We start from the raw sequence: 21,985 nt of genomic DNA on the forward strand, positions 1-21,985 counted from the left end.
GAATGAAGAAACGGTTATTCTGTTAGGACGCAATTCGACAGTTTTTGTCTAAATGACAGGACGTTCGGTAAGACTGACAGGAAGGAAATCTTAGAATTATGGGAAAATTTCTCTAAGCACACTTTGCTCCTCCGCTGGTCAGAGATGGTCAGGCGTAGAAAACCTCCATAAGACAAGTAGACCCAACTTTGTCTTAGGTTTTAAAGAAAACTAGAGCAGACAGGAAGAAATGAAGAACAGATACCGAGAGAGGACGAGAAGAGGAATCGAGTAAAGACAGGTAAGTTCGGCATGACAGTGCCGCTTTAATGCCTATATTAATTTGATTGCTCCCACTTCCTTTGTAAAAAAAAAAAAAAATATGTAACTTATATGAACAGTTATTTTCTACCACATTTATGGAAAATATTGTGTGTTCTGGTACATGAAGACCAAAGTACAAAAATATCACTTTACAACTGTTGTAAAACCAGTGAGTAGTAGTACAGTATAACAATTTATGTAAAACAGTTGGAGCAGGCCATGAAACCAAAAACATAAATCGTAATTTAGATGAAAGAGACCTGATTAACAGTCAAAAACTAAAGATAATAAATTGACATTCCAATAAATTGACTTATTCCAATTGACTGGTTCCCCATCTAACCAGTCGGACGGGAGTTTGATAGGCATAAATGCCAATCAATTACTACACAGCAATGAGACCAGGTGAATGACATCACATGCATAACTGCACAAGGTTAGAGATAGGTTATTGGTGAATGGTATCTTTGTTTTGTATCTGCATGTAGTAGCTTGTTACACTGCTATGTGAAATATATTCAAGGAACACTCCAAAACACCATAACCACTACAGCGCACTGTATTGATTTTGGTAGCAGTAAAGCCCTCGTTGCCCCCAATTTTAAGTAGTATTACTCCTTATCAGAGATCCGCTGGGTACTTCTCCCCACCTTCACTTCTTCGGATAGAGCAGAGATTTCCTAATTAGGCCCTTTCTTGGCTCTCCTGAGCTACATCCTGCCTCAGACGGAGAGCTTCTGGTTCTCTGTTGAAAGAAGTGGATGCAACGGACCCATGGCAAGCAGTCAAACAATTATATAAAATCGTATGAGTTTTTAACATAGGCACTCCTGGCACCACCAGCACTACAGCGAGTTTAAGACAAATGATTGGTAAGGTGGACATCACTATACAATATCCAAATTCCAATTTTTTTTACATTTTACATGATTTTAATGATTAATTTATGATAAATAGTGCTAAAATCAAATTGACAAATGCATGATTAAAGCGGCACTGTCATGGCTGAATCCAGTTTTTTTTAACCCTCCTCCCGACTCCACTACATATAACTGACCCCCTAGTCACCCCCAAATGCACCTAAGCACCCCAGATTACCTATTTTTAAAACTTTATTTTCTGCCCCGATCTATATTCTGGGCGCCACCAACTTTGTGTGGGTAGATGAAGTGTCACTTGCCCACACTATATAGCGCTGTGGGATTCCCGCACATCCCCAGTGAAACACTTGGGCATGCAAATGGGAATTTCATCCATACATTGATTCGTCAGAATGAAAAATGAATGAATAGAAATTTCAGACAAACAAACACTGTAATGTAATATCTAAAAATAGAAGTGGCAGGGAGCAGTGCTCCCTGCCACTTCCTAAGCCCCCCATGTCCTCCCTCACTCTATGGGGGTCAATATGACCCTCATAATAGCATAAGGGAGAGTAAAATCTCCCGAATGCTCCTACTCACTATACCACGAGTAGGGGCATGTCTACTAAACCGTGAGCAGCCTGTGGCAACACAAAAAACCCTAGTAGCCCCCACCCCTGCGCATCGGCTGGGGGCCCTAAATAAGAACTGGGAGAGAGGACCTACTGTCCTCCCCCCGGCCCCCACCCCTGCGTGGCGGTTGGGGGCCATAAACAACAATAGAGGGGACAACCTACTGCCCTTACCCCGGCCCCCACCCCTGCACGGCAGGGGGGATGAAGACCTACTGTCCTCACCCCCCCCCCCCAGCCCCCACCCCTACGCGTCGGGTGGGGGCCCTAAATAAGAATGATGGGGGACCTTGTGCTCCCCCGGCCCCCACCCCTGCGTGGTAGGTCGGGGGGAGACCTACTGCCCTCCCCCCCATCCCTGCGCTGCGGGCCCTAAACAAGAATATGGGGGGGACCTACTGTCCTCCCCCCGAGCGGTGGGTGGGGGCCATAAAGAAAATGAGGGGGGACGACTTACTGTCCTCCCCACCGGCCCCCACCCCTGAACGGTGGGTGGGGGCCATAAAGATAATAAGTGGGGGAGCATGGGCGACGGGTGGGGGCCGGCCCTAACTGACAAATTCCCCTCCCCCTTCCAAGGTGACTAGGGGTCCCCAAGCCTCTCGTCAGCCACCAACCCAAATAAAAGACTATCCCCTACCTACCCCCCTCACCCTAAAAATAGTGAGGGGGAATAAAATAACTAACCTGTAAAGAAAAATAGACTTACCATTTGAAGTTGTCTTTCTTCTAAAATCTTTAATTTTACCGCCCCAAAAAAGGTCAAATAAAAAAAAAACCATAATCCCCGAACTTAAAATAATAAAAAAAAGACGAAAAAAAAAAAGAAAAAACCTGACGCTAAAAAAAATTAATCCATCTTCACCCATGGAGGGCACGGCACGGCACAGACTGAGCTCCGCAGGGCGGGGAAAGGCTTATAAAGCCTTGCCCCGCCCTGCAATTAGGCTAAGAACACTCTGATTGGTTGGTTTAAGCCAATCAGAGTGCTCTGTCATTTTACACAGTGTGGGAAAGTTCTTTGGAATTTTCCCACGCTTTGTAAAATGACACAGAGCACTCAGATTGGATGGATTTCAAGCCCACCAATCAGAGTGTTATGAGTCAAATTACACAGCGTGGGAAAATTCCAAATAACTTTCCCACGCTGTGTAAAATGACAAAGAGCACTCTGATTGGCTTAAACCAACCAGAGTGTTCTTAGCCTAATTGCAGGGCGGGGCAAGGCTTTATAAGCCTTTCCCCGCCCTGCAGAGCTCAGTCTGCGCGGAGCCCTCCATGGGTGAAGATGGATTTTTTTTTTTAGCGTCAGGTTTTTTTCTTTTTCGTCTGGTTTTTTTTTGCGCTCTGATTTTTTATTTTATTTTAAGTTCGACTGGTATGATGGTTTATTTGGCCTTTTTTGGGGCTGAAAATGAAGATTTAACCCCTTAAGGACACAACTTCTGAAATAAAAGGGAATCATGACAGAATATTTCCGTCATGTGTCCTTAAGGGGTTAAGAAGAAATAAGACATCAAATGGTAAGTTTTATTTACAGGTTAGTTATTTTATTCCCCCCTCACTATTTTTAGGTTGAGGGGGGGTAGGTAAGGGATAGTCTTTTATTTGGGTGGGGGGGGATGGGGAGATTTTCATTTAGGGCCCCCACCCGACGCCCAGTAGGTTCCCCCACTCATGATCTTTATGGCCCTCACCCACCGTTCAGGGGTGGGGGCCGGGGGGAGGACAGTAGGTTTCGCCCCCCCCCCCCTTATTGTTCTTTAGGGCCCCCACTCGCTCGCAGGGGTGGGGCGGGGGGGAGGACAGTAGGTCTCCCCTCACATTCTTATTTATGGCCCCACCCCTGGCGCTCAGGGGTGGGAGCCGGGGGAGGATAGTAGGTCCCCCCTCATTGTTATTTAGGGCCCCCACCCACCATGCAGGGGTGGGGGCCGGGGGGAGGACAATAGGTCCCCCCTCATTTTTATTTAGGGCCCCCACCCACCACACAGGGGAGGGGGCCTGGGGGAGGACAATAGGTCCCCCCTCATTGTTATTTAGGGCCCCCACTCACCACGCAGGGGAGGGGGCCTGGGGGAGGACAATAGGTCCCCCCCCTTATTTTACTTTAGGACCCCCACCCGCCATTCAGGAGTGGGGGCATTAGGTTTTTTTAAAAAAAAATTAGTGAGCAGCCACTGGCTGCTCACTGTTTACTAGACATGCCCCTACTCGCGGTATAGCGAGTAGGGGCTGAATTTACTAATACTAAGTAATCTTTACTTCGTATTAGTAAATTTGGCTGAAAGACCAATTTAGGTCTTTCAGCCTTTTGGTAGATAGCTCCCCAATACTGTGGGAATTAGGGAGTTATCTACTAAGCGACTGTAAGATGCAGCCGCGGCAATGAATAGGATCGGAGTTTCATTCATTCAAATTTAATTCCGATCCAAACAAAGTCCCGAATTGCGTTCTAACACGAATGGAGAAACTGTTCTCATTCTGTTAGGACGTAATTCGGCAGTTTTGCCTGCGTTCTGTCTAAGTGACAATACTGACAGGAAGCATCGTGGGAAGAGGTAGGAAAGCTAAGAATTATGGGACAATTGCTCTGACCACCGTAAACAAAGCACACTTTGCTCCTCCGCTGGTCATAGCGTAGGAAACCTCCAGAAGAGAAATAAATAGTCCCTACTTTGTCTTAATTTTTAAAGAAAACTAGAGCAGACAGGAAGAAATGAACAGATCCTGCGAGAGGGAGAGAAGAGGAATCGATTGGGGAAAGGCAAGTTTGGCATGACAGTGCCGCTTTAAAGATGTACTGGAAGAAACTTAAAATTTTTGTTACAATGGACACTTAATTGAGAACAGCAAAATTCTTACTATGCAACAGCTATTTTCAAAACTTTCATAGCTTGGGCCTTGGTTGATCTAGGAATGTTTGATTGTTGCCAATATATTTTTCTTCGTATCTCTATTTCCCATGTGAGTTAGGCACATTCCTATTCATCCACAAATATTTTTCAGCCTGCTGATCATTTCCGATTATACTAAATGCAGCACTATGTCAGGGTCGACAAGGAAATGGGTCTCTGATGTCAGAAATGATTTGCTTCATTTCAGAGACAATGATATGTAGCTAAATTGCATAGTTAACTGACAATTGTACAACCTAAAGACAGGCCTGTAAACATGATCATACTTTCAAGTTCATTATTTAATAAAAGTTATCTTAAAGGAGCACTATAGTGCCAGGAAAACAAACTTGTTTTCCTGGCACTACAGGGTTATTAGGTTCACCCCTCCCTGGAGCCCTCCTCCCGCTGGGGTGAAAGGGTTAAAACCCCTTCAGCCAATTCCCTTACTCCAGCGCCGGTCTCCTTCGGGCGCGCGTCCAAACCGCCTATAGGAAAGCATTACTCAATGCTTTACTATGGACGTCCAGCGTCATCTCAGTGTGATTTCACACTGAGAATCGCCTCTAGTGGCTGTCAGAGAGGATTGATTAACCCTCAATGTAAATAGCAGTTTATCTGAAACTGCTAGGTTTTCAGCTGCAGGGTTAAAACTAAGGGAACCTGGCACTCAAACCACTTCATTGAGCTTAAGGGGTCTGGGTGCCTATGGTGGTCCTTCAAAGGGGCACTATAGTCACCAGAACAACTACAGCTTATTGTATTTGTTCTTGTGAGTTGAAGCATTCCCTTCAGAGAAAATGCGGTGTTTACATTACATTCTAGTGATAACTCCACTGGCCACTCCTCTGTGTGACTGACATTCAGTGTCTCCACCCTATGCATGGAGACACTGAACTTTCCTCATAGAGGTGCATTAAATTCAATGCATCTCTATGAGCTGATGCTAATTGCCCAGAGCTGTGTTTGGCTTGTGCCAACTCTGCCCCTGATCTGCTTTCTTGACAGCCTCAGCCAATCCTATGGCAAAGCATTGGGATACAATCAGACCACCTGTTCAGATGATGTCAGCCAAGCAAGCAGATCAGGAGCAAAGGCTGCAGACTTGAATAAAAATAAGATTTTACTATATTTAGGGAGGCAAGGGGGGCTAGATGGTGGTTTTAACACTATAGGGTCAGGAATAAGTGTTTGAATACTATAATTTGCATACTCCAGTATAAGACTAATAGATTAACAGCAAAATAAAAAGTAAATGAGCATTTCCCCCCCCCCCCCCCCCAACAGGAACCGGGTCACCATAGGGTCTAGAAACTGACTCCTACTATCCAGGTGATCTCAATAAAGTCATAGGTTGCATTATGCAGTTCAGCTGTCTGATACTCAGATAACATATGTAAAGCAGGATACTTAGAGGGAAACTGCTAGCTGATGCACAAATAATGTGACAGACCCACTGTGCAGCCTTTTCAAAGATTGCAATCAGATCTGAAAAAAATGACAGGAAAGTTCAAGGGTTTTGCACCACTAAAATAAAATTAAAAAAATAAAAAAAAAAAATCACATCCAAGCATCGTTCCCCGTGCTCTCAGCATTGAAAAGTGAAATTTGAGCCCTTGTAATTTTATAACTAGGCATTTGCATCCCAATGCTCCAATTGCATTCAATCAGTAAAGCAGGCACAGTATGTACACACACACACACACACACCTCTTCTTCCTGCTTCTCAGTGTCAGTGACAATAGTGGATGACATACTACGTTGCAAAAATTACAATAGGAGCCGCACTCAATCTAAGCAGCCACCCAGTGCTCCGGACCAGGACCAGCAATCCCACAACGATAAGACAACACAAGAAATTCTCCAGGCACGCAAGCTGTTCAAAGCCACAGGCAGTTTTAACAGAACATAAAAAAAGGAGCTGCACAGTTTCGACCTAATAAGAGGTCTTTGTCAAACTTGACAAAGACCTCTTAGCAGGTCGAAACGTTGCAGCTCATTTTTTTGTTCCATTAAAACTGTCTGTAAAATAGTGGATGATGCATTATGCAGTGATGGAGCACAGAAGTAATTGAAGACACAGAAGTAATTGGAAAGCACACTGTATAGGGTGTGTGTGAGTATATATACACACACAGTTTTTTTTGTTTTGAACGTTTTTTTTAAACGTCTTGTCAATAGTTTTGTAGATATACAAACAATATTGTAAAGCGCTGCGGAATTAGTTGGCGCTATATAAATACCATTAAAGGACCACTATAGGCACCCAGACCACTTCAGCTTAATGAAGTGGTCTGGGTGCCAGGTCCACCTAGGATTAACCCTTTCTGCTGTAAACATAGCAGTTTCAGAGAAACTGCTATGTTTACTTTAGGGTTAATCCAGCCTCTAGTGGCTGTCTCATTGACAGCCGCTAGAGGCGCTTCCGCGCTTCTCACTGTGATTATCACAGTGAGAAGACGCCAGCGTTCAGAAGAAAGCATTGAGAATGCTTTCCTATGAGACTGGCTGACTGCGCGCGCGGCTCTTGTCGCCCATGCAGCCGATGACGGGGAAAGGAGGAGGAAAGTCTCCAGCACCGAGGGAGTCCGGCGCTGGAGAAAGGCAAGTGTTTAACCTCTTCCTCTCCATCCAGCCCGGCAGGAGTGGCTCCCTCAGGGCACTATAGTGGTCTAATAATAATAATAATAATAATAATAATAATAATAATAATAAGTTTGTGTGTATACATACACACATATTGAGATTGTGTTTTTAGATCTCAGAAAATATAAACAAATCGTCTACCGAGGCCAAGATAAAAAAAAATGAATGAAATGCAAGAACAAAAAACAAAAACAAACAAAAAAACCTCTTTATTTATATGTATTTTTTATTAACAAAGAAATTACCATTTGTAATGTGCCATCATACATACAGTTGACTACATCAAATGTATTTTTTGCCGTTTGCATGAACATACAAAAATACCACTGAAGAACAGCAACCATCTTGTTCTATTTTTTTGGCAATTAATGTGGATTACAGTTAATCTAATCTACAGAACCCAAGTGTGTGGCAGAATTCCAAATTTGCAGCCCCTGTAATGAAAACCAACATGCACTCACAAACAACTTTTTCTGTTGTGACAGGATGAATTGAATTACTAAACAGGACATTTATTTTCATTTTAGCTTGGGGAGAGCAGTTATATTACAGCTCTAGCAATTGTTATGCTCAGTTACGGATATAATTACAGAGAATTTGGAAGCCCGTTAAACTGTTTGGAAGCCAGTGGTTCCTACAGTAAGAGTTATCCAGAGCTCCCGAGATTAACTATGTCATAGAACTACTACAACTATCTACATCCACTATTTTAATTTTTTTTGCTTGGGCATGCTTACTCCAATAATGTTCTGGCTGACACATTGGGTTATTAAGTGCCTGCAGCTGTCTCAGCTTTACGTTTTGATTTTGCTGCAAGCCTTTGTTTTCACATCACTCCATGCCAAGCCTTCATGTCAAATAAACCAATACAGTGCAATTGCAACATTGGGTTCAGTATGTATCAGAGGCTGCTATTACCCTTCAAATTAATACATCTATTTTATCTGCTATGTGCTTCTATAGTAAAACAAAACAAAACAAAAAAATTAAGAAGTAAAAGTCCCACCATAAAGTTGCTCAACCAAAAACACTACTGTATTTGGTGGGTCATGTTTAAAATAGTGTTCAAAATATTCCTTTAATTTATTTGCCATTCTAAGTATTTCAACCCTTATAAGGTTGCTCTCTAAATGGAATAGATCTGCAAAACAGCAATTACTAGGTCTCCAATTATAAAAGCTGCAAAATACATGTTGCGGTTTTCCAATATAGATAAAATGAATAAAACTTACTATGAGATATGAGCTAAAATATGTTTGTTATCTTGTTTGCTCAGCAAGGTAATGCCTGGGTGCAATACCACATAATATATATAAATTTGAAACAAACATTTAGAACTCACAGATCATGGATTGGGGGGGGGGGGGGGGGGAGGGGGAGGAAGGGATATAGATATCTTTCTCTCTCTCTCATTTTAAGGTGCAATGAGTCTTTGCGTCCCTTCCCTGGTTCTGAACAGTTCAACAAAAACGGTGGTTCCCCTGGTAGCAGCTACCGAACTGGGCTTAGTGCTGCTGCTTGAATAATATGACTAAAAAAATAATAATAAAAAAATAGACTTCAAGTTTAGTGTGGTTAGCCCAGCTACCTTAGCCTGTCATGGTCAGCATTGACTGGATAGCTTTAAATTAATAATGAGGAAGTAGGACTATCGCATTCAGTGGCTGCGGAAGGGCTTGACTTTGGGTGCCAAAAGCACCTTGTTATTTATCAAAACTGTACAAAAACTATATGACATAACCGACAGCCAGTATCCATAGACTAAGTGCACAGTAACCACTACTATGAGCTAAAAAGAAATACAGATAGACAATCAAAAAAAAAAACATGAACTTGAAACGAATACAACCATATGTGTTACAACACCAAAAGGTGAAAGAAAAAAGTTACAGTAGCAGCACATTTACAAAAGACAAAAATGTGAAAGGGAATACGTCACCTTCTGGGGTCTTTGCTAAATCTGTGTGGTGGTCTGGCGGAGATTTACTTACCTGAAGCTCTCTACCTAGTGGTTTCCGCCATCTTAATCCAGTGGATCCTCTTCAGTCACTGTTGTACCCGCATGCATCTGGCTTTGGAAATTACAAAACTTGACAGTGGACATTTGCCCTTTTGTCAATTTTTGTCAGGAATAGGAAAGATACCCAAGACAAGGTAGCCCCACTTTGTCACAGTATATCTTTTGATTATGTTGGAATTTCAGTAAAATGTGGGTCAATGTGAGTATTTCAGAAACATTTAATCGTTCTAAAAACACTCTTTCTGGAGGGGAAGTGAGGGTTATAGCGCCGTTTTGAGCAGTATTTTACCCAGCAGATTTTTGTGGATATATTGGATTTTGATATATTGAGGATTTAATGGCAGGCTGGAAACACACACAGATTTTGTTTGGAATCATTACTTTCCCCTTAGGTTTACAGCTGTCTACAAGTGCAATTTAAAAAGGTCTATCCTAAATTGAAAGCAAAACATGTATCTTAAAATATTTTAAGTTCTGGCAGGTTGCACAAGAATCTATATAAATATTTGAGAACATTTAAAAAACCTCAAATCTATTTCTCCCACTCATATGTCACATATGCTTGTCTAAATTTGTATCCAGCATAAACACAGCTTCAGGGAAACCCAACAAACTGGCCATCACACTTAAACATAAACAGGAAAAGCATGACAGCAAGCAAAAACGGATACACATCTAGAACCCAAAAACTGGACAAAGATTTCTTGGAGGGGGGCGGAGGGGAGTTCCCTTTAGGTTTTTACCTTCACAAAATTAAATGCAATTTAGATAGGAGAAAATATAATGTTGCTACACTATGCCAGCATCAACATATTGGGAGTACGCAGGCAAAGTTGACCTAAATGCCAAATGAAAAACATGGATAAAATTGATAAATTCAGCTCAGAAACACGCATGGGTTGGTCACTTAAGTGAGAATTCAAAGTGAGTTTCACGTTTAAGGTCAGAGTAGCTGAAATGCGAGGCAGTGAGGAGCTAAAGTGCCAAGAAAACAAGTTTGTTTACCTGGCACTATAGTTTTCCTTTAAAGAACTGGGAGCATTAAACAAATCAAAAATGTTATGCATTTTCACATTAATGAAATAAAATAGTTGAAAAAGAAAAAATATATATGTGAGTCATTTGCTTACTATGCAGAATTGTCTTTTAAATCAAACATTGCGTCCAACAGACAGCCAAAACCTCCTACTTATGCACTGCCATTAGCTCTCCTAATCCAAGTCCTGCACAGCAAGGCTGACCATACTCAGCCAATGAGCTAAGCCCTGCACAGCATGGTGTAGAGAGCTTATAATATGGGCACTGCATGCACCATAATCACTACAGCATTCTATGGTGGTTATGGTACTTTGTGTATTCCTTTAAAGTTGACCACACCTCTTACATCAGAAAAGACAGATCGGCTGTTGGGAGGTATGTATGTCTGAATGTAAGCTAAGCAAGTTGATAGTACGTTACTAAACGTTTATGTCATACCTTTAAAAATATTTATTTTTTTATTTTAATTTGTATATTTGTTTAAATGAGGTTTGTTTGATGGTTTAAAAAAAAAAAAAGTCAAGTAATGCATGTCCCTTCCAATCATCAATTTAGGAAGGCAAAAGCAGTAGGCAAGTATGCCAGTGAAAATTAAGAAAATCTAATTCGGCATCAAAGGTGTGGAAAGCTGGGCAACTGCCAGGCATTTGATCTTGAACTCATTAGAAAGTGAGGTCATAATTAGGTATGCAAGGATTCTCTTATGGAAACTGTTAAATGTGGAATCAGTGGAGGGAGGCTATTTTACAAATAAGTTACATGAAATTGATGTTAATCTTCTGTCAAAATTCTAAACAAGTTCCATACTGGCATAAACCCTAATTTAAGGCTTAAAATAATTTCACAGTGTATTTATTCCATAAATAGTACACCATTATGCCAATGCCAGGAGAATTACAAAATTATCTTTGGCATGGCCAGATTTTGTTCAAGAGTTGTCTATAATCAAAGAATTGAGTTTTCTATAGTAAATCCCATTTGAGATACAATAAAGGTGGGAAAATAAGGTATTTGTAACAATTACCTTTATGGGTTAACTTCACCTCTAGTAGCGGTCTACCAGAGTCAATAGAGGGACTTCCGGTCGCCTAATTGATGTTGGACATCCTCACTCTATGCATGGGGATGTCCAGCGTCACCTAAAACCGTACATAATGCTTTCGTATGGGGAAATCCTAATCCGAGTGCAACCATTGCGCATGCGCATTAGATCACTTCTGACTGCTGCTTTGCAAATGCAATGTTTATATTGCTCCCTATGATACTGAAGTTCAGTGTCTCCATCTCCATGCTCTGCATAGAGATGCTGAATTTTCCCCATAGAGGTACATTTATTCTACGCATCTATTAGGAGATGCGGATTGGTCAAGATAGCGTTGGCCCTGCCCCACCCGCTTCAGCCAATCCAATGCTTTCCAGCTGAGAGCATCAATTCTGATTGTCAGTCAAGTAACTGGATCATGGCGTGGCCAGTGTCAGCAGACCCGCGCAGCACTGAATATAAGGTAAGTTTTATTACATCTTAAGGGGGGTAAATGGTGGCTTTAACAGTGTAGGGTCAGAAATACATGTTTGTATTCCTGACACTATAGTGTTTCTTTAATGTCGGCCAACTTAAAGGACCACTATAGTGCCAGTAGACACTCCTTTTCCTGGCACTATAGTGCCCTGAGGGTGCCCCACCCTCAGGGTCCTCCTCCCGCCGGGCTCTGGGGGGTGGAAGGGGTTAAATTTACCTCTTTTTCCAGGGCTGGGCAGGGGACTTACCTCCTCCTCGTCATCAGCATGCGCGGCAAGAGCCACGCGCGCAGCCACTCCATAGGAAAGCATTCTCAATGCTTTCCTATGGACGCCGGTGTCTTCTCACTGTGAAAATCACAGTGAGAAGCGCGGAAGCACCTCTAGCGGCTGTCAATGAGACAGCCACTAGAGGCTGGATTAACCCTATAATAAACATAGCAGTTTCTCTGAAACTGCTATGTTTATAGAAGAAAGGGTAAATCCTAGCTGGGCCAGGCACCCAGACCACTTCATTAAGCTGAAGTGGTCTGGGTGCCTATAGTGGTCCTTTATTAAAAAAATTTAAAAAAATGACTGAGGATGGCATAAGGGAAGAGATGATTTGAAAATGCCTTGTATCTCATAGAATGATGAGTGTTTTATGTAAAATTGGCATTAGATTAGTAAGGTGGAAGATTGCTAATAAGATTGTTGTGAGTTTTAGACATGTTTAGGGTAAAATGTGTAGCGCAGAGCAATCCAGTTGTGCTGGACTAATTAATTAAATTTGCAAGTGGTGCCTGCAGTCTTTTCATCATAATATTACAAACAAGTTTAATATCCATATTAACAAGTGACATGGCCTACATGATCAGCTCTGGAACTCTGTTCAATAGTGTATCCAGAGTGATTATAACCCTCTCCCGTCCTAAATATATCCAATAAAATATTTTACCTCTTGCAATTAAAAGGTCTGATTTTCCCTGGAGAGTACAGCTTATCTGAGTACCAGGTTCCGTGAAGGAGCACGACGCGCACAGGGTGGGAAATCAGATTAGGGGCACAGCCAGCACCAGAAGACTGGAATAAATGTAAGATTTTAATATATTTAGGAGGTAAATGGTGAGTCAGAGGGGGCTAGTGTTTAACATTTTAGGGTCAGGAATATATGTTTGTGTTCCTGACCCTATAGCGTTCTTTTAATTAATAATTAAGGAATGAATGGGATACTGAACAGGATTTAAAGGACTCATACAAATAACCCCTTTGGCTTCCTCAGTCTGTCACTATCCAGATCGAGAATACCTCCCAAAGAACAGGTCATGGGTGAGGGGGTAGAGAGGGTAGAGGGGGAGAGAGATCTATCTCACATCTGAAGTTTCTGCACTTACCATAATTCTCCAAGAAAGTACACAGCCAATCATATAAGATTATATTTTCTAAAGCACCGATTAGCATAACCCATAAACTGTACTTAGAATATAGAGGTGCGGGCGGTAGAAGGTGTAGGTTAACAGAAAAAAAATATATAGCTAAAGAAGCCTAACAAATGTTAGGTTACTTACTTTAACCCATTCTGTAAAAGTCACTTTAAAAGGAACACTATAGGGTCAGGAATACAAACGTGTACGGTGTTTACCTCTGAATCAATGCATCTCTATAGGGAAAACTCAGTGCCTCCATGCAGAGAGTGGAAACGCTGAACGGTGGAAACACTGACCAGGAGGCACCTTTAGTTGTCATATGAGGAGTGGCCAATAGAGGCAGTGTTTACATTAAAAAGCCTACAGGGACTGACTATACCAACCAGAACAACTACAAAAAAAAAATTAAGTGTTTTCAGCTCAGGGCCCTTAAGCCATACTACTAGACTGTAAGCTCATTTGAGAAGGGTTCCTTTTGAGATTTGGGTCTTGTGAACCCATTGTACAAAGCTGTTGAAAATTTTGCAGCTTTATAAATAAAGAAGTGCACTTGCCAAACATTTTTGGAATCTAAAATGGTACTGTGTTTTTTTTTTGGAAGGGGAAAAAGAAAAGCAAAACCAAAAAAATAAATAAAAATAAAAATCTTCAAACAGCCCACACACTAACTTTAGCTGTATTATTATTATTCACTAAACAGAGAAGTGAGATAAACTGCATTTTAAACATTTTAGTGAGAACCACAGTTTACTCTCATCTCTGCTTTTCAGCTTACATTATGTGAACGGATTGTCCATTCAACACAACTCACAGTTTAGTAAACAAATCATAATACACTGCTCATGATAAACTTCATAAAACACGGTATCACCTTGACACTCCCCACCATGAGTAGCATCAAGATCCTAGCAACACTTCATCTTTCCCAGAATACTCATCACCTCCCACTAATGATGAAGAAAGAGTCATAGGGCAGACAGAGAAATAAGTGAAATATTTTGGCTAAAATGTCATAACCACCCTTTCGTTGCACAGACATTTTATATTTACAGACACATTCCAACAAAATGTGAATTTTATAAAATGAACAATTGAACAGATAAAGCCAACACATCCAGTGAAATGGAAAAGGAAGAGAACAAAAGAAGCAGTTACCTCATCGCAATAAGAAATCTAGCCCAGCTTGCTTCTCTTGCTTTATATAGGGAGTGAAATATGGAGCCGAGAGGTCTCCAGTCTCATAAATAATCCACCATGTATCTGCCAGGCTCTTTGTTTTAGGGACCATGAATGCTATAATGGTAGTCAGGTTACAGATAAGCAAAGAGTAAAATGACAGCATCTGAATTTGCTTGGCTTTCCTGTGCAAAGCACCGATGTGTACAGTTGAATTTAAAAGGGCAAAAAGGGCATCTGTAGTGAGATGATCGAATTAATTTGTATACATACAGAATGTTTAAGAAAAGAATATTGACACTGAACTAAAAAATGGTTCTCAGTCAATTAAATGTCCTAGATACAGTCATAACATAGGGTGAAATTATGTTAGCCATTAAAAAGTATACATTAAAGAACAAAGAAAGCTCTTATGGAGATGTCAGCATCACTCAGAAGTGCTGTCTACAATAGATCAGATTTCCTATACAAGCTGTGCAGAGTTAAATTGCCCTGGATCAGAAATCACAAGGATGAGATTACAGGAGCAGAGATATATAGAAAGAAGGATATGGGAGAGCATATTCAAAGCAACACTATCTCGTGTTTAGAATCGCTTCCTATTACAATCTGTGCTGATGATTTACATAACTCAAATGTGGCTTTTACTGTATATTGTGGATATAAAACAACATGGATTTCTCAGAATTAATGCATCACCTTGGCACACATTCTAAAGTCGCATTTCGCAAGTAATTTCCAGCAAATTCTAATCAGCAATAAATTCCAATGTACGGATTTTACAAGAGTGAACTATTATAGTACAGAGGGACATTATGGTCACTTGATCTAACCAAGCATGAAAAGCATGGAATACACCCTTCAAACCTCAAATAATTATGGAGTCATATGTACACACACACACACCATATATGTGTATACACACACACACACACTTAAGAAACAGATCCTTCAATACACTGTATAATGAAAACAAATTATTTTCTTTAAGATAAATCATAGGTGTTCTTTACAACTGAGCAAAAGTAAGCAAATTACGTTTTCTACCGTAAATTCCACACATTTCACTCTCCACCTACATGTCTTTGTTTCCTGAAAATGTGAAGGCTAGACAAAGCCCAGGAGCCAGATAGGCAGAAATGATAACATGTGCTAGAGATATCCAACTTTTTTTGAGGTATCTTATACTGATCTTTGCAGATAAAGCCCTTTCTTGATCCTAACCTCTAAATAATCTGTCTGCTATATATACAGTGTAAAAATGTACCCAGCCTTTTACAAATCTGCTTACATAAATATCTATAGATTATATTTAGAACACATACTATATAAGCTCTTCCACAGAGAATGTATCGATCTACACCGTATTATTCCCGGTCACCTTTTAGTGCAATTTCAACCAAGCACCCTACTAAGCCTTCTATACAATGTATCCACTCCCTCCCCTGTCACTGACACCTCTTTCTCCTCTTCCTTTTCCTGTCACCTTTGCTCTGCATTTTTCTCCAGACAGTTCTAGCTCAAATCCTGCATTACCATTGTCACATTAACCTACCTTCTCTCCCCTCCCCAGACTACATACTACCAACCCCTCAACTAGAATATCTACCAAACTCTGTTCCCTTTTCCAATGAATTCTCATTGCTCCCTGATACACACGGTGGAACTTAACTGCACCTTTCATTGTTCTTAGAACGCTCTCAAACTAGGTCTTCCTTTCCTATCTCTGGATCACGGTAACAATCTGAGCCACAGAACCCCTTTGAGACTTAGGAGTGGTGCAAAAAGTCACCTCAGTAAATAAGGATTACTCCAAGGGTACATCACAAGCTCCTGTATGGACTATAACTCTCAGCAGGCCAAGCACTCATGCTGGCAGAGCATCATTGGAGTTGTAGTTCTTCACCTTGGGAATCCAACCTTTGCCCACCCCTATCCTACAGAGGAGTTTAGTGTTATCCCTCTCCCCCCTCCCCGTGTTGCCCAATCAGCCCAGGGTCCCCCCGCCCGCCTGCCGTGCCCCAGCACTCACCTCGCTCTCCACTTTCTGGACGGGCAGTTTCTGCCACGGGTCTGCCAGCTGTGCCAGCGGCATCTTCCCCACAGTGAGCGGAGCGCAGCGCCCGGGGGGTTCCCGTAACGGTCGGAGCGGAGCAGCGAACGGCCCGGGATCTCTGGGCTGGCCGTCCGCTCTGTCGGTAGTCCGGTAGCGGGTTAATAGAGTGTGCCGCTCCAGCGCAGCTCCCGCTCTCACTCACACATATATACACACACACAGGAGCGAGCTGCTCTACTTCCTCTCACAACATGGCGTCCCGGGCAGTACCTGCCGCTCGCAGCGAAGCTCCCCTCCGCGTCAAGCTGACGTCACTCGCAGTGGGCGGGACTTCCCGCCTCCTGTCTGGGGTGGAGAAGGAGGGGGGACAGGTGACAGCAGCAGGGAAAGAGGCTCGGGGGCGGTCACGTGACTGCGTGAGTTCTGGCAGCCATCTTGGTAGAGGCAAGCATGCCAAATCTGGCTGCTTAAAGGACCACTCTAGTGTCAGGAAAGCATACTCGTTTTCCTGGCACTAGAGTGCCCTGAGGGTGCCCCACCCTCAGGGACCCCCTCCCGCCCGGCTCTCGAAAGGGGAAAAGGGTTAAAACTTACCTTTTTTTCCAGGGCTGGGCGGGGAGCTCTCCTCCTCCTCTCCGCCTCCGTTCCTCCCCGTCGGCTGAATGCGCACGCGCGGCAAGAGCTGCGCGCGCATTCAGCCGGTCACATAGGAAAGCATTCATAATGCTTTCCTATGGACGCTTGCGTGCTCTCACTGTGATTTTCACAGTGAGAATCACGCAAGTGCCTCTAGCGGCTGTCAGTGAGACAGCCACTAGAGGAAAAAGGGGAAGGCTTAACTAATTGATAAACATAGCAGTTTCTCTGAAACTGCTATGTTTATAAAAAAATTAGTTAACCCTAGCTGGACCTGGCACCCATACCACTTCATTAAGCTGAAGTGGTCTGGGTGCCTAGAGTGGTCCTTTAACACTTTATCTGTGATACGAAACGTTCCATAGTTGGTTTATTTTTTTTATGTCTAAGAATCTATTCGCCTCACCCCCTAAGGACTTTCATATTACGTGCACCCACACTTATTATATATCATTTTATTCAGGAGAAACAGGGCTTTCATTTAACATCAAATATTTAGCTATGAAACATAATATAATATGAATAAAAAAATAATAAAAATTTGAGAAATTAAGAAAAAAAAAATTCTGCGTGACATTTTAATTGTCAATGTCATAATACTGTTTGCTTTTACTGCAATAAAATACACATATTTGTATTCAGCAAAGTCTCACGTGTAAAACAGTACCCGCTATGTACCGGTTTTAAGGTGTTTTGAGAAGCATGTTACATTTTTCTGTTTTTTTCACATTGAAATTCGCCAGATTAGTTATGTTGCTTTTGAGACCGTATGGTAGCCCAGGAATGAGAATTACCCCCATGATGGCATACCATTTGCAATAGTAGACAACCCAACTTATTGCAAATGGGGTATGACCAGTCTTTTTAGTAACCACTTAGTCACAAACATTGGCCAAAGTTAGCGTTAATATTTGTTTGTGAGCTAAAAATGCAAAAAACTAATTTGAATGCCAATTTTGGCCAGTGTTTGTGACTAAGTGACTACTAAAAAAGACTGGACATACCCCATTTGCAATACCTTGGGTTGTCTACTTTTTTTTTTTTTTTTCATTCTCTTTTTATTTTAATTTTATCATCATAATTTCATTGTACAAAAACATGTTTAAAAATTTATATTCATACACATAAGGACTTAGACAAAAAAAACACATCGCACCCCCCCACGAGAGCTCCACATACTTTCAAATTATACTTCTTTTTTTCAAATGGTATCGATATTACATTTGTAGTCATTTTTTTTCCCAATTTGCCCATAGGCTCAAATTATCATTCAGAAACTTGCAGTGATCCTTCTCCATTTTGATTTGGTAAATCAACTGTATTGTTATTAATTTAATGTTAAATGCGGTGTCTCCCTTCCAGTTCCTTGCTATTATTATTTTACAGGCTGTTGAACAATGAATAATTAAAAATTGATTTATTTTATTTTATTTTAAGTTTGGCCATTGATAGTGTAATAGCATTGTTTCAGGTTTTAGAAATATTTTTACTCCACACAGTGTATGGATGATAAATTGAGCCCACTGCCATACAACAATCACTTTTTTACATGACCACCACATGTGGATATAATTTCCTTTTTCCTCTCTACACTTCCAGCACTTTGTGTCCATGGATGTATCAAATTTAGCTATTTTAGTTGGAGTCATATACCATTGATAAGCCAACTTGAAGTGTGTTTCTATCAATATAAAGGAATGGACATATTTATTGATTTTTTGTAGAATAGCTATCCATTCATCTAATTCTATATTTATTTTTAATTCCATGTTCCATTTTTTAATAGCGCTTGTTAGGACTGAATCATTCATTGGGACTAACATTCTAACACATCTAGAGAACAACTGCTTTGTTTTATTCTGGTATAAAATTGATTTTAAAATGTCATACATCTTACCCTCTTTTACTAACTCAACTTTCTCCAAAAAATATTTTACTCTAAGGTACGTATATACATCTTTAGCAGAGGACTTAAACTCTTCTATCAACGTTTTATAAGGTTTGATTTTACCCTCTTTAGTCAGATATTTTAAAGTACTTATTCCTTTTTCCTTCCATGATTTTAGGTAAATATTCTCCATGTTTAATTCGATTATATCTAAATTTTGAAAATCAAATATTTTATTTACTAAATCGATTTTTTTCCTTATCTTTTTCCATATTGGAATAATCTGTCCTAGAATGTATGATCTGGATAAATTAATTTTTTTTGTTATCCAGAGTAAGTCTAGAGGATCTCTTACTTGACTAGATTCTACTTCTGACCACCACCATACTTCCTCTTTATTTTGTTTTATCTGTCCAGCCATAACATGCATTATAATCCCAGCCTCATAATATTTTCTTATGTTTGGATATCCCAAGCCTCCCTTCTTTATTCCTCTTGATAGTACTTCATTTTTAATCCTGTTTTTTTTCCCTCGCCATACAAAATTAGAGAAAGAGTTGTTAATCATTGTTAACCATGCACTCGGGATTTCTAATGGGAGCATTCTAAACATATAGATCCATTTTGGCAAAACATATGATTCCTCCTCCCCAAGATACTTCTAATTTTCTCCATTCTTTCAGATTCTTATTAGTTTCTTTTAGAAGATCCATGAAGTTTATTCTCATAATGTTTTCTACTTTTCTGCTAATTTTGATTCCTAGATATGGGAACGTTTTAGCTTTAATAAAATTATATGTTTCTTGATAAGAATCTATTTCTTGCTTCGACATATTGATATATATAGCCATTGATTTTGTTTTATTTAATTTATAATTTGATACTGCGCTGTACATTTCAATTTCTGTCATTGCATTTGATATTGATGTTGACGTATTACTTAAAAATAGAATAGTATCATGTGCGTAGAGAGATATTTTCAGTTCTTTCTGGCTTGCTGTGAATCCCTTAATATTTTCGTTATTTCTAATTCTGTTAGCTAACACCTCTATAGTTGATATAAACAGTAAAGGGGACAGCGGGCAGCCTTGTCTGGTCCCGTTGTTCAATTTGAACCAGTCTGAGCATATGCCAGGGCCAATTGTTCTCGCTGTAGGGTCTTTGTATAAAGCTAAAATTGCATCAAGCAACCATCCCTGTATACCTAGTTCTTCTAAAGTAATCTTCATAAAGTCCCAGCTGACCCTGTCAAAGGCTTTCTCAGCATCTAAAGACAGGATCAGCATGGGACTTTCTCTACGTTGTGATATATCTAGTGCATCTATCAAACATCTGATATTATTGCTTGACATTCTATCTGAAACAAAACCTGTTTGATCAGGATGTATTAGTTGTTTCATAACGTCTTTTAGTCTGCTAGCTATAATCGCAGAAAATATCTTTATATCTACATTTATTAATGATATTATTAATGATATAAGGACCGCTTTTTGTCAGACGTACCTGATACATCCGAGGTCACGAAGGGGTTAAACTGCTCTAAGTCTTATAAGGACTCCTTTACGCATATTCTAATGTTAGAAAAATCTGTTTTTCTAAAATCTAAAACTTTTGTTTTTCTGTGGTGTGACTCAGTCACTTTTCTTATATTAAACCACACTGATTGGTGATCACTAGATCCTAATCTTCCACTTACAGTAATATCTGATACTAAATCTCCCTTTGTTAACACTAAATCTAGTATGGCCTCCTTATGAGTTGGCTCCTCAACGAGTTGTTTTAGAGACAATCCCAGTAGGGAGTTTATAATATGTGTGCTCCTGGCACAAGCAGCTGTGTTGGTTTTCCAGTAAACATCCAGAAGATTAAAGTCACCCATGATGATAACTTCCCTCCTCATTGTCATTTTAGCTATTTCCTCAACTAGTAGATTATTTCAATCTTCTATTTGTCCAAGGTGCCTATAAATCACACCTACACGAGTTACTGTGTGATTACCAAATTCTAACATAACCCAAACGGACTCTATGTTCACCTCACTAACTTTTATTAGGCTAGATTTTATGCTATCCTTCACATGCAGGGCCACCCCTACCCCTTTCTTGCCTTCTCTGCCTTTTCTATATAAAGAGTACCCTGGTATTGCTATGTCCCAGCCATTTTTCTCATTATACCATGTCTTAGTAACGGCGACTAAATCTACATTATCAGTTGCCATTATTGCCACAAGTTCATGGATCTTATTCCCTAAACTGCGAGCATTTGTAGACATGACTCTAAGCTTACAGGCTTACAAGCTTACAGGACTTTCTGTCCTTGTTTTGGGGGGCAATTGGATTGATGTTTTATTACCCTTTTGCCCCCCCCCTCCTAGTTTAAATATGTCCAGTAAAACCTCTGAACTGCTCGCAGAGAACATTTGTTCCCTTTTGAGGAATGAAGCCAAATCCTTGCTCCTGACACCATTCATCAAGCCATAAGTTGAAGTCCCTAATATGCATCCGCCTGTCATTCTGAGTGTTATGCACAAGCAGAACGTCAGAGAATGACAGTGTGGAAGCAACCTGCCATATATCATTGGCAAGAACACAAAACACTTCCTTTACCTTTGAAACCTCATTACAAGCCAAATAATTTGTCCCTAGATGGACAAGTACATCAATTTCCCCTTCCTGCTTTGCTTGTTTAACAATATTACAAATACGTCTCCTGTCTTTATGAGCAGTAGCTTCAGGAAGACATCTCACAAAGCCATTATTGGCCAACTCCACACCTCTCAAGATAGAATCCCCCAACAACAACTGTTACCATATCACTATACATTTTGTTTCTTCAGTAAACTATTCCCTGGTGGTCCAGTGGTTTCCCACCCTGGTGGTCTGGTGGGCTAGCCCTCCGATCTGCAT

The 21,985-nt window shown here is 40.7% G+C and overlaps 1 protein-coding gene across 1 annotated transcript in view; it reads right to left on the reverse strand.

Annotated features, from left to right (window-relative positions):
• Window positions 1-16,859, reverse strand: part of RPS6KA3 (ribosomal protein S6 kinase A3) — a 153,003-nt gene extending 136,144 nt beyond the window's left edge. The window contains exon 1 of the mRNA XM_063450207.1: window positions 16,532-16,859. Within this exon, the coding sequence (XP_063306277.1) occupies window positions 16,532-16,594 (63 nt within the window). The 5' untranslated portion in view covers window positions 16,595-16,859. The remainder of the gene's footprint in view (window positions 1-16,531) is intronic.
• Between the last annotated feature and the right edge of the window lie 5,126 nt (window positions 16,860-21,985).

Source organism: Pelobates fuscus, chromosome 1 (assembly GCF_036172605.1).
Source record: "Pelobates fuscus isolate aPelFus1 chromosome 1, aPelFus1.pri, whole genome shotgun sequence".
Lineage (NCBI taxonomy): Eukaryota > Metazoa > Chordata > Amphibia > Anura > Pelobatidae > Pelobates > Pelobates fuscus.